This window comes from Oryctolagus cuniculus, chromosome 14 (assembly GCF_964237555.1).
Source record: "Oryctolagus cuniculus chromosome 14, mOryCun1.1, whole genome shotgun sequence".
Classification (NCBI taxonomy): Eukaryota; Metazoa; Chordata; class Mammalia; order Lagomorpha; family Leporidae; genus Oryctolagus; species Oryctolagus cuniculus.
In genome coordinates, this window is record NC_091445.1 from 2,853,704 (window position 1) to 2,866,644 (window position 12,941).

Genomic DNA, 12,941 nt, shown 5'->3' on the forward strand with positions numbered 1-12,941 from the left:
CTCCTGCCCTCCCCCAGCCAAGGAAGGAGAGGAGAGAGGGAGGGAGGGAGGAGTGGTGGGCAAAGGCTAGACCAAGGCATGCTGGGCCGTGGCCCTGACCACGGAATGCGTGTCAATTCACCGAAACACAAGAGCCGAGGAGGAAATGCGGGGAGGTAGGGATGTGAACCGGGTACTCCATCCCACAGGCCAGAGGCAGGGGCCGACCCGGCCCGCGGGAGCAATCAGCAGAACAAAGGTGCGGGCGGAACTCCCAGGAACATTGGTCAGGGAGCCCTCATGGAGTGCGAAACCTCCTCCCCCCAGCCCGGGCGACCCCAGGCGCAGGGGAAGCAGCGCCGGCCCCGTGGTGTGGTGAGGGGCCCCCTCGCACCTCGGCGCCCCAGGCGCGGAAGGCCTTCTCCAGGCGCAGGACGTTGAGGGCGTAGGTCCCGAAGTCGGCGATGCCCTCCTCCTGGCCGGCGTTCATGAGGGCCTCGTAGAGGGCCGGCGAGTCCTCACGCCTGTGGTACAACTCCCAGCCCAGCTCGCCTGCAACACACGCGCAGCGTGAGGGCTGCCGGCCCCAGGCCTGACGCCTGGCCGCCAGAACACCACACACACGCACCACAGGCACTGCCGGGGGTAAAAGACCGCTGGCGAAAAGTTGTCCTGGGGCACCAGCTGCCGCCGTGCCCAGCCCTGACTCCCACGTGGAGGCTGGTGCATGGCACGTGGCTCTCGCCACACAGATGGGCAATCTGCACCCTGGACCCCAGCCTCTCCACGAGGCTGGCCTATTGTAGGTGAATGATGATGTCGTAAATTTGATCAAGATAGGGGGTTCAAGTCCAGACACCCCAACACCAACCCCATTGCCCAAAGAAGCAGCGGGCTTACAAACAACCAGCAGACAGCTGTGGGGAGCTGTGGCTTGGGACTCGAGCCATGTCCCACGTCCCATGTTCCACGTCCCACGTCCCACGTCTCCCCTCTGCCCATTCCATTCACCATCAGGACTGCAGGCAAAAATCAGCAGAAAGGGAACCCACACCCAGGGAGTCCTGGGGGCTTCTACTCACTCACCATCGCCACAGGCTGCGGGAAGACGAGGGTAGGGGTGGAGGGGTGGGAGGGGGAGGCGACCCTGGGAGGAGCTGAGGCCTCTATCACCAGGTGCCCCTTGCTCCCAGTGCTGAGGGCTGATGGGGATGGGGTGGGTCCCTCGGTGTGCCCCAGAACAGGAGCCACCTGCAGCTGGGCGGAGCCTGGGGGCACACAGCACTTCTGCTGGACCCGACAGGGAGGCCTGGAGGACCTTGTCCGTGAGCCCGAGCACCAGCAGGGAACTGGAGCCCGACCACTCCTGTCTGTGCCGCTGGCTGCCGTGCACACTGTCAGGGCTGGAGGAAGCCTTCCTAACAACGCAAGGTCCTAGGAAGGGGGCTCGAGAGGAGACTGTCCCAGGGACATCGCCCCGAGTGTCCCCAGAGAGTCTGCTGGCCTGGACATCCCTCTACCCCAGCACAGCCTCTTCCCACTCGTCAGCTACTCTGCCCCACAGTCAGCTACGGACCCGGAGCAAGACAGGAAACCTGTGGAGCTCTCTCCAGAGTGGGAGGTGGGCAGAGGAGACCTCCCTCACAGCCACGTGGAAAACAGTGAGTGTGTGGGTGTGAGAGCGTGTCAGCATGTGGGTGGGTGGGATGCACGTGTCAATGACAGTATGTGCATGAGTGTGTGTGCAAGTTTGAGTGTATGTGTGAGGGTGTGGTTGTGTGTGAGTCGGGAGATGTGTGAGTTTGAGGGTGTGTGTAGGTGTGAGTTGAGTGTGGGTAGGTGTGTGTGTGTTTGCATGTAGGTGTGAGTGTATGAGTAGGTGTGTGTGACTTCGAGTGTATGCGTGTAGCTGTGTGTAGGTGTGAGTGTGTGTAGGTGTATAGGTGTGAGTGTATGAGTAGGTGTGTGGGAGTGTGGGTGTATGCATGTAGCTGTGGGTAGGTGTGAGTGTGTGTGTGTAGGTGTGAGTATATGTGTTTGTGTGTAGGTGTGAGTGTATGAGTAGGTATGTGTGACTTCGAGTGCATGCATGTAGCTGTGGTAAGTGTGAGTGTGTGTGTGTAGGTGTGAGTATATATGTGTATATCTGTGAGTATATGAGTAGGTGTGTGTGACTTCGAGTGTATGCATGTAGCTGTGGGTAGGTATGAGTGTGTGTAGGTGTATAGGTGTGAGTATACATGTGTATATGTGTGAGTGTATGAGTAGGTGTGTGAGTGTATGCATGTAGCTGTCTGTGGGTAGGTGTGAGTGTGTGTATGTGTATAGGTGTGAGTGTATGAGTAGGTGTGTGTGAGTGTGAGTGTATGCATGTAGCTGTGGGTAGGTGTGAGTGTGTGTATGTGTGTAGGTATGAGTATATGTGTTTGTAGGTGTGAGTGTATGAGTAGGTGTGTGTGACTTTGAATGTATGCATGTAGCTGTGGGTAGGTGTGAGTGTGTGTAGGTGTATAGGTGTGAGTATACATGTGTATATGTGTGAGTGTATGAGTAGGTGTGTGAGTGTATACATGTAGCTGTCTGTGGGTAGGTATGAGTGTGTGTATGTGTGTAGGTGTGAGTATGTATGTGTATGAGTATATGAGTAGGTGTGTGAGTGTATGCATGTAGCTGTCTGTGGGTAGGTGTGAGTGTGTGTATGTGTGTAGGTGTGAGTATACATGTGTATATGTGTGGGTGTATGAGTAGGTGTGTGTGAGTATATGCATGTAGCTGTCTGTGGGTAGGTGTGAGTGTATGTGTGTAGGTGTGAGTATGTATGTGTATAAGTGTATGAGTAGGTGTGTGAGAGTGTGAGTGCATGCATGTAGCTGTCTGTGGGTAGGTGTGAGTGTGTGTATGTGTGTGTAGGTGTGAGTATACATGTGTATATGTGTGGGTGTATGAGTAGGTGTGTGTGAGTATATGCATGTAGCTGTCTGTGGGTAGGTGTGAGTGTATGTGTGTAGGTGTGAGTATGTATGTGTATGAGTGTATGAGTAGGTGTGTGAGTGTGTGAGTGCATGCATGTAGCTGTCTGTGGGTAGGTGTGAGTGTGTGTATGTGTGTGTAGGTGTGAGTATACATGTGTATATGTGTGGGTGTATGAGTAGGTGTGTGTGAGTATATGCATGTAGCTGTCTGTGGGTAGGTGTGAGTGTATGTGTGTAGGTGTGAGTATGTATGTGTATGAGTGTATGAGTAGGTGTGTGAGTGTGTGAGTGCATGCATGTAGCTGTCTGTGGGTAGGTGTGAGTGTGTGTATGTGTGTAGGTGTGAGTATACATGTGTATATGTGTGGGTGTATGAGTAGGTATGTGAGTGTATGCATGTAGCTGTCTGTGGGTAGGTGTGAGTGTGTGTATGTGTGTAGGTGTGAGTATACATGTGTATATGTGTGGGTGTATGAGTAGGTGTGTGTGAGTATATGCATGTAGCTGTCTGTGGGTAGGTGTGAGTGTATGTGTGTAGGTGTGAGTATGTATGTGTATAAGTGTATGAGTAGGTGTGTGAGAGTGTGAGTGTATGCATGTAGCTGTCTGTGGGTAGGTGTGAGTGTGTGTATGTGTGTAGGTGTGAGTATGTATGTGTATGAGTGTATGAGTAGGTGTGTGAGAGTGTGAGTGCATGCATGTAGCTGTCTGTGGGTAGGTGTGAGTGTGTGTATGTGTGTAGGTGTGAGTATATGAGTAGGGAGGAGCGTATACATGCAGGTGTGAGTGTGGGTAGGTATGAGTGTGTGTGTCAGACTGTGGTGTGGGTGTTAGTGCATGAGGAGGTTGTGAGAGTATATTGTGTAGGTGTGAGTAGCTGTATGTGTGAGCCTGTGAGTATGTACATGATTGTGTGGGGGTGTATGTGTATAGGTGTGAATTGTGAAGTTGAGTGTGAGCAGATGAGCATGTGTGCCTGTGAGTGAGTGCACACGCACATTTCTGGTAGCTCCTTTAGCCCTCGGGCTATTCTGGTTCTTACCGGTGTATGAGATCCTAATGGCCGTCACGGGAACGTGGGCGACCTTGAGGGGCTTGACCTGGAGGAACTTGAAGGCGCCATCGCTGAGATCCTCCGAGGTCAGTTTCTGCAGGACCTGCCTTGCCCGGGGCCCGGCCACACCAAGGACGCCCAGCTCATCGGTGGTGTTGCTGATTTCAACTTCATATCCGCCTCTGATGGCTGCTTCTTCAATCCATCTGAGCTCAAGACATAATCATCGTGTGAAATACTGCCTGGATAAGGCACCCTGGTGACACCCGATCTCCGTGAAGAGGCACTTCGTGTCTGGGATCATCAGAGAGCCCCCAGAGAGACATTTCTTGCTGTTAGCACTGAGGAAGCCCAGTCCTGAGACACTCAGCGATCTCTAAGTCACGCCTTACAAACCTGGGGGCGATTTTCCACAGCACAGAGCACCCTCCAGTTGAAACTGTCTCTGCACGTGACTCTTTCCGACGGTGACAGCCTTACTGCATTTAAACGAATGATTCAAGCACCAAAAATGAACAGAAACCCACTGTTCCCTGAAATCTGTACACAGGAGGCACACTTGGCCACCACAGGTCAACAGTGCACCTGCCAGGAGACGTGTGAGTGCCCTAACATCACCAGGAAAACTCCAGGTCCAGTTCCTGAGTCTTGACGAGTTACTGGAGTTCAGCGGGAGGTTGGCGAACTCACTGAGTGGCCACTGAAGCTACGCAGGTCGACTGTGACATTCCTGTCTGGATTTACACGAAGCGAAGCCATCGCGGATGGGCACACGTGACTCGCATCATTCCACAGCAGTGGTGAGAACCCGTCCGGGGAAGCCATGTATTATGTAATATAATGACACTCCAAAGATTTCCGCACTGTTAGACTAGAGACCACAGATGTCCTGGCAGACTAAGAACGCATGAAGGCCGACCAGCAACTTAGCTGGGGGCCGCAGAGCACCAAGGGTCACCCACAGGGCGGAAAGCCCCAGACGACAGTCAAGAGAGGGGCCGAGACTGGTGGCCGGAGCAAGCTGCTTCGCCCCGCACCGCTGTGAGGACACGTGGGGGTAGGGGTGAGGAGTCTGGCACAGCGATGACGCTTCACCTGTGGGAGGTGGGAAGATCAGAATCACGGCCCCGCGCATGGGTCCGTCTGACGGCTGCAAGGGGTCCTCACCCCAAGACTTCTCTGTGTGACGTTTGTGTGAAATAATCAGACCTAACAAGAGTTACAGTTGCACTTTCAAGTCCTGGTGACAGGAAGCTCGGTGTGAGGCACACGGTTCCTCCCCAGGTGTGCCCTTACCTGAGGTCATGGAGCTCTGACCCGGAACCAGTTACCAACAGGAAGTCGCCGGGAGCCTGGTGAGACACGGTCAGCTCGGCATACACTCGGCCTCTTGGGGTCAGCATGTGGCTTATGTTGGTAAAGCCCACCTGCACAGGAGCAGGCAGTGTGGCGTGAGACATGTGGCTGTCAGCCATGAAAAGCATGCGACGTGCAACGTGTGTATCAGCTTCATACCCGCAAACCAAAACCTAAGATCAACGTCGAGGTCTCCATGTCAACAGTTATTTAAAACTACTTATCATAAAAATTGCACTTTACTTAATGGTAGTCACGGTTAACTTCCTGTCCACATAGTTAAGCAAAGTCGCAAGTCCTGAGTGACAATTCAGTCAACCGGAAGTTAAAATAACATGGGTTTTTGGAAAAATGAGGAGCTGGAGAATGAAACGGGTGGGAACTCCGGACACTGTGTTTACCTTGGGGACGACGTTGGCAAAGAGATTGTCCAGCAGTGTGACGGAGTCTCGGCCTTTGATGTGGAACTTCCCAAAGGGTGACAGGTCGATCACCCCCACCTTCTGCATAACCTGTTCATATTCGGACCCCACAGGCTCAAACCAGTTTGTGCGCCGGAAGCTGGGCCTGGAACCCAATAGGTGGTGTTATTAAACGGTGGTCGCTCACTTTCTGAACAAGTAAGGACCAAGGACACTTTAAGAAACTCCACTCATCCGGAAAATTCTACAGGGTGGAGGCAAGGGCTGAGAGCTGGAAGATGAGACTGTGATTTGGAAGTGGGGCTTCCCAAGTAACTCATCCGCCCCCTGGACCCAGTGCCCAGCGAGGGAAGCGCTCGTTAACCACAGTGACACCGGACCCGCGGCTCTGAGCTGGAGGAGTCTGGACGTGAAGGCCGGTGCCTTTCATGCCTCCCACGCCACAGTCTCCTGGGCAGCATTTGGAAGCCACCAGTGGTGGGGCTTCATTAATGCAAAGTATCTAGGGGGAGGAGCTCTCAGACCCAGGGCTTCTCAAATGCTAATGTGAACACTAGTTGCTTGCATTTGTTCAAATCCAGGTGCTGCTGCCCCAGGCCTGGGCTGGGGCCTGGGAGTGTGTCCAAGCGGGCTCTCAGGTGATGCCCGTGCCATCGGCCCACCCCCGGCGGGAGCAAGGGTCTGGGCCCAGAGCGTCCTGTTTCGGAGCACAGGCACCAAGTGACCACCAAGGCCTGTATTGGTTGATCTCAGGCCTGGGCATGGACAGAGGTCTCCCAACAGGATGACACATCATTTCCCATTCCCCAGGTGGACGTCTAACACGGTATTGAAGCTGGAGAGGGGGGTACGTAGGCTGCAAAGCCAGCTCCCATCAGTTTAGTTGTGAAGATGGCAAACGACACTGTGGCCGGACCCAAAGAGCCCGCAGTGAGGAAGAGAGCTGGTGCCTGTCTGAGTGGTTTAGGGGAAAACAACCCCGATATGGTCACTGTGTACTCTAGACTGGCTGCTTAGGGAGCCCAGATGTGTTCCTGAACTGCCCCTCCCCTCCTACGCTTTGCACCATTTAGATTAGGTCCTTAAGCAGACATCAAACCCATCTACAGAAGCAAAGTGACGGCTTGGAAATCAAGGTCACTGCTTAACTACCAGGTTGCTCTTTGCTTTCTCTTGGTTTCTGGACTCTCATGAGAAAACAGATATAACGACCACTAAACCCAGTGCAACAATGGCATATGACACACAGGGTGGCAGCGGGGGATCAGAGGACATTCTGTGGGTTGGCGTTTGGCACTGTGGTCAAGTTGCCACCTGCGTCGCCAGCACACCATAGGGATGGGTTTGCATCCCAGCTGCCCTACTTCCCATCCAGCTCCCTGCTACAGGGCCTGGGAAAGCAGTGGAGGATGGGACAAATACCTGGACCCCTGCATCCATGTGGGAGACCCCAAAGAAGCTCCAGGCTCCCAGCCTTGGATTGGCTCAGCTCTGGCCATTGCGGCCATCCGGGGAGTGAACCAGTGATGGAAGATTATCTCGCTCTCACTCTGCTCTTTCAAATAAATAAAGTAAAACTTGAAAGAAAAAAAAAAAAGAGGACATTCTTGTGGTGTGCTCAATGAAACGCTAAACAAACGATGTTCTCCCCTAGCTTATCAACTGTGCCATCACTGCAGGGTAGGAAAGCCCTCGCTTTGAGCCATTTTTTAAGCAAGATTTTTCATTTGAAAGGCAGAGCATCAGGAAAACACCCCGCATGAGGGGTGGCGCCTGGTCCGGTTATAGGACACGTGGGGCCAGTGTCACCCAGGCTCAGCCACAACTCCAGCCAGAAGATGACCTGTGTAGGAAGAGGCTGGGGAGCACGCTGTGGGGAGGGCAAGGGGCTCCTCTCTGCCGCCCCGCCCCCGCCTCGTGGCTTCTCCCTGGGTCAAGGCCCTGCCTTACCTGTACTGGGTGTCCTGGCCAGGTTTGTAGAACCAGTGTGGCTGCTCCCAGCCTGCGTGGAAGCCCATGGAGCACCTGGGCTGCAGGATGCTGTAGAGCCCGCTGACCCGCTGCGTCGGCCGCCCGGCGAAGCGCTCTTCTTTAGGATAGCCGACTGCACGGGGCAAACAGGCACGGTCAAGAGCAGCCAGCCGGAAGCACAGCGCCACAAAGGGACCCAGCAGATGGACGCCGAAGCACCTCGTGTGTACGTACTTAACGTAAAACACAAAGCCGTGACCTTCACCGACCCTCAAAGGATAACGTAAGGCACATCCTCAGTAATCAGGATCTGAAGTCCATTCTGCGCTCCACAGAGCAGGCGCCAGTGCACACACCCCTTGGGTCTCAGAGGCACCGTGCTGCCCAGGGCCCCTCACCACCGCAGAAGGAAGTGCTCCACCATCACCGCTGTGCAAGGCAGCCCTGCGGGTGCGTGGCAGACAAGACGGACACGCTCACCCCTTACCCACGTTGTTGAACCCGTAGGACTCCCTGGCTTTGGCCTCGGTGTACTGGGGAGTGGTCCATCTGCCGTAGCGGTTGGGGTCCAGTTCTATGAGGTCAAAAGGAGGCTCCCCCTGCAGGATCCACTCGCTGAGGTACTTGCCGATCCCGCCAGCGTGGATGATGCCGTAGCTTCCAAACACAGACAGAAACCCCGTCACTGACACACGCTGGCTTCAAACACCAAACACATCTGGATACTTCACAGGGCCTCAACGCTGGAGGGCTCTGTTCTTAGAACTCACAAGTACCAGGGCCCTACACTGTCCACTGGTCCTAAAAACCACGTATTCAGGCATCCAGACCCAACATGCTCCTTTGTTTGCAGTCTCAAGAGTGGCACAGCTGCAAGTTAGCTCCTGGCTGGTATGGAACAGGCGGCAGGGAAGGAGGCCACTGTGTAGGGGAAGCGTGTGTCGTGTAAGAGTCCTGGCCACGGCAGACTCGGTCCAGCCCGGCTCCCTTAGGAGGCGACCTCTGTCACTACACAGGGACGTGATCTCAGCAGCATTGAAGCCAAAAGGGCACCATCCAGGGAGGGCACTGGGGACAGGAACGCTGGATCCCATATTCTGCAGGGAACAAGTCACTTGGTGGGGAAGGCACTTGTTCCCATCTCCATGGGAGGTGGTTAGGGGACAGGCAGACTCTCACCCCCACAGCCCTGCACAGGACATGGTAAGGGGAGGGCCTGACTCACACCCCCACAGCCCTGCACAGGACATGGTAAGGGGAGGGCCTGACTCACACCCCCACAGCCCTGCACAGGACATGGTAAGGGGAGGGCCTGACTCACACCCCCACAGCCCTGCACAGGACACAGTAAGGGGACAGGCAGACTCTCACCCCCATAGCCCTGCACAGGGGGACAGGCAGACTCACCCCCCCCCCACAGCCCTGCACAGGACACGGTCAGGGGAGAGGCAGACTTTCACCGTCACAGCCCTGCACAGGACACAGTCAGGGGAGAGGCAGACTCTCACCCCCACAGCCCTGCACAGGACATGGTAAGGGGACAGGCAGACTTTCACCGTCACAGCCCTGCACAGGACACAGTAAGGGGACAGGCAGACTCTCACCCCCACAGCCCTGCACAGGACACAGTAAGGGGACAGGCAGACTCACCCCCCCCCCACAGCCCTGCACAGGACACGGTAAGGGGACAGGCAGACTCACCTCCCCCACAGCCCTGCACAGGACATAGTAAGGGGACAGGCAAACTCACCCCCCCCACAGCCCTGCACAGGACATGGTAAGGGGACAGGCAGACTCTCACCCCCACAGCCCTGCACAGGACATGGTAAGGGGACAGGCGGACTCTCACCATCACAGTCTCTCTGCAGGACATGCTTTAAAACCCAGCAGAGGATTGCACGTTGGATATTGGAACGTAGCGTCACAGCTGCACATTGGCCATGTTCCCTGCTACCTTCTCCCGCACATCTAACCAAGGCCTTTTCTCTGGGTTCCTCTATAGTAAGTAAAGAGGCTGGTAGGAGCTGAATGAGCCAAGTCCTAGGAGGGGGCCCAGCACAGGAGCCCCACGAGCAGACACATCAGTCATAGAAGCCAGGGAATCTCAAATGACAGCAGCTCAATAGTGGGAAGCAGAGTTTCCAATGCCCAGGGAACCTCAGCCAAGACTAGAAATGCTGATTCTCCTACCCAGAGACAGCAGCGGTGCTATTTTAGAAAAATGCGTGGTCAGTTTGTTACAGGGATATTTATCAAGGAGAATAGGAGGGCAGCAGTGAGTACTCCCTGGGCAGCCAGGCACGAGGCTTGGGTCACAGAGTGCAAGCACTGTGGACAACAGAAGAAACAGCCAACTAATGTGTGGAAGGCAAATGGAATTTCCAAGCTGTGATGGGACAGTATAGGACGTGTGACATCAGTATCCATGGATTCATGGCACAAAGGTTAGAAATGAGACACCCGAGTCAACAGGGTCATAAGTGAGGACGCACACCTGAGGATACCCAACATGGAAAGGGCCAGGAATAATGGGAATGGCAGGAAATACAGAGAAAGTTCCGGAAAACCATTATGCTCCTGAGCGCTAATCCTTATAAACTATTCCAGAGACTATACCATTGCACAGTCAGTGTTTAAAATGTGTGTTCATGGCCGGCGCTGTGGCTCACTAGGCTAATCCTCCGCCTAGCGGTGCCGGCACACCGGGTTCTAGTCCCGGTCGGGGCGCCAGATTCTGTCCCAGTTGCTCCTCTTCCAGTCCAGCCCTCTGCTGTGGCCCGGGAAGGCAGTGGAAGAAGACCCAGGTCCTTGGTCCCTGTACCCGCATGGGAGACCAGGAGAAGCACTTGGTTCCTGGCTTCGGATCGGCACAGCGCGCCGTCCATGGTGGCCATTTGGGGGGTGAACCAACGGAAGGAAGACCTTTCTCTCTGTCTCTCTCTCTCACTGTCTAACTCTGCCTGTCAAGAATAGAACAGAATAAGTGTTCCTCATATTATTCCCTGGGTATAAAGGGTAGAAAATTCTTATGCACACACACGCGCACACACACACATACCCGTCCCTCCCACACCATGCTTCTTTCCCAGAGATGGTGGAGCAGACTGAGCTAAAACAGCGAATCTACGAGAAGCGCAGAGCCTCACCCGAAGCCTACCGCCACCCAGTAGTTGCGGACCCCCTGGTGGGGCCCCACCATGGGCAGGATGTCAGGGGTGTAGGTGATGGGGCCGTTGACCACGTTGACGATGTCAGCCTTTTTCAAGACCGGGATCATCTCCATGGCAATCTCCAGGTGTTCTGTTATCCGGTCCAGGTCGGCCTCAAAGAGCTCCTTCCCAAAACCTGCAAAGCCGGCCACTGGGGTCAGGGCGCCACAGCCCCACGGACGGGCACTCCCCAGTGGGGCCGTCTGCGGAAGGTGCCCAGGGAGCCGCTGCCTGCTGTTTTTTTTAAATCTACACTTGATATTCCCTATCTGTACCATCAATGCCACTGTTTTTGAAATAAAATCAGTTCATCATTTTTAGTTAACAGAACATTTGAACGCATACCTGTTAAGTTTCCATTATTTAATCCAACCACAGTTTTGGAAGGAAAAAAACCCCGCGGGCTGATGATGTGGCATAGCGGGTAAAGCCACCATCTGCAATGCCAGCATCCCATGTGGGCACAGGTGGTTCACGCCCCTATGGCTCCACTTCCCATCCAGCATCCTGCTAATGACCCAGGGAAAGCAGCAGAAGATGACCCAAGAGTTTGGGCCCCTGTTACCCACATAGGAGACCTGGAGGATGCTTCTGGCTCCTGGTTTCAGCTTGGCCCAGCCCTGGCCATTGCAGTTATCTGGGGAGTGACCCAGTGGGTGAAAGCGCTCTCTCTGTCTCTGCCTCTCTCTCCCTAACTCTGACTTTCAAATAACTAAATCTTTAAGGAGAAAAAGCGGCTCCTGTTTCACTCCCGAGGTAGATGTCTCTCCAGGATACTGGGAGCAGTGGACACTACTCCAGAATCTGGGCTGCCGGGTTGGGGACCCCCTCCAACTCTCCCTTCAGGAACGGCAGGGGGGTCTCCTTCCACCAGCCCCCACCCACAGCCAGGGGCTGTGCTCTGGGACAAGAGGCGGGTCGGGAGCACCATCATCTTGGCCTAAAGTCGCCGAGGCTTCAGAGGCCACACAGAGGAGCTTCCCAAAATAGGGACCCACGGGGGGCTTCCCCTTGCACCTGCTGGGGCCTGCACAGTGGGTCAGCCACACAGAGGCCCAGACATCACCACAGGTTGGACCTGGACATGTGGGCCTCAGCCCAGGCACAGAGAGCAGTCTCCCCGGCCTCCACCCCAGCTGAGTTTGCTGAACTCCAACCCTGGCATGGAGTAGCGGCTGCCAGGGACAGGCAGGCAGAGGGGGAGCCCTCCCCGGGGGGAAGGAGTGAGGCTGCTGGGGCCCAGGTGCACAGAGCCTGCCCAGCTTCGCCCTTCGCAAGTGCAGGGGAGCAGGAACAGGGGAGGTGGGCACATTCCCTAACTGATCCAGGCGTGACTCTCCAACTGCCACCTCCCCCACTTCTCCATATTCCCGGGAATGCTTCCATGCCTCCCTATAAAGAGCAAAACCTGAGAAACTCCTTAAGCAGCCCCCTGCTCCATCCAGCTCTGTAGGGGGAGGCGTCAGGCACGGGGCTCGGGTCACCTGGGGCAGCCCAGGGCATGCACATCTGAGCACCTGGTTAGAGTTGAGCTCCTCCCCGCTGACCCAGCTCCCTGCTAACTTGCATGCTGGGAGGGAGCACTGACGGCTCAAATACTGGGGTCCCTGCCCCCTGCAGGGAGACCCGGATGGAGCTCCTGGCTCCTGGCTGCTGCCTTGCTGGGCTCTGGCTGTTCTGAGCGACTGGGGAGTGAACCAGCAGATGGGAGATCTCTATCTGCCTCCTTCCCTTTGCCTTTCAAATAAAAACACAGAATCTAGCTCTGCAGAACCCGCTCCTGAAAGACAACAGCACAAAGCAGTCCCAGCTGCACAGTCTGCGAGGGAGAAAGGGCAGCAGCTCCCACAGGAGCCCAGGGCCTGAGCCTCCCCTCCCCGGCCGCGGCACCCAGCCCCTCTCTGCGCTGTCCTCCGCGGCTCCATCCTGAGTAGGGCGGACGTCTCGCCTGTAGCACCTGTCCTGCTTCTCCACAGAA

General features: G+C 55.4%; 1 protein-coding gene across 2 annotated transcripts in view; it reads right to left on the reverse strand.

Moving 5' to 3' along the window:
• The window catches only part of DMGDH (dimethylglycine dehydrogenase), a 98,395-nt gene that overhangs the window by 22,043 nt on the left and 63,411 nt on the right, over positions 1 to 12,941 (reverse strand). For both annotated transcript variants that reach the window (XM_070056320.1, XM_070056319.1), the window contains exons 7-13: positions 10,901 to 11,099; positions 8,242 to 8,411; positions 7,734 to 7,887; positions 5,763 to 5,928; positions 5,302 to 5,432; positions 3,994 to 4,211; positions 374 to 531 (exon numbers count right to left, since the gene is read on the reverse strand). In XM_070056320.1, the coding sequence (XP_069912421.1) occupies positions 374 to 531; positions 3,994 to 4,211; positions 5,302 to 5,432; positions 5,763 to 5,928; positions 7,734 to 7,887; positions 8,242 to 8,411; positions 10,901 to 11,099 (1,196 nt within the window). The remainder of the gene's footprint in view (positions 1 to 373; positions 532 to 3,993; positions 4,212 to 5,301; positions 5,433 to 5,762; positions 5,929 to 7,733; positions 7,888 to 8,241; positions 8,412 to 10,900; positions 11,100 to 12,941) is intronic.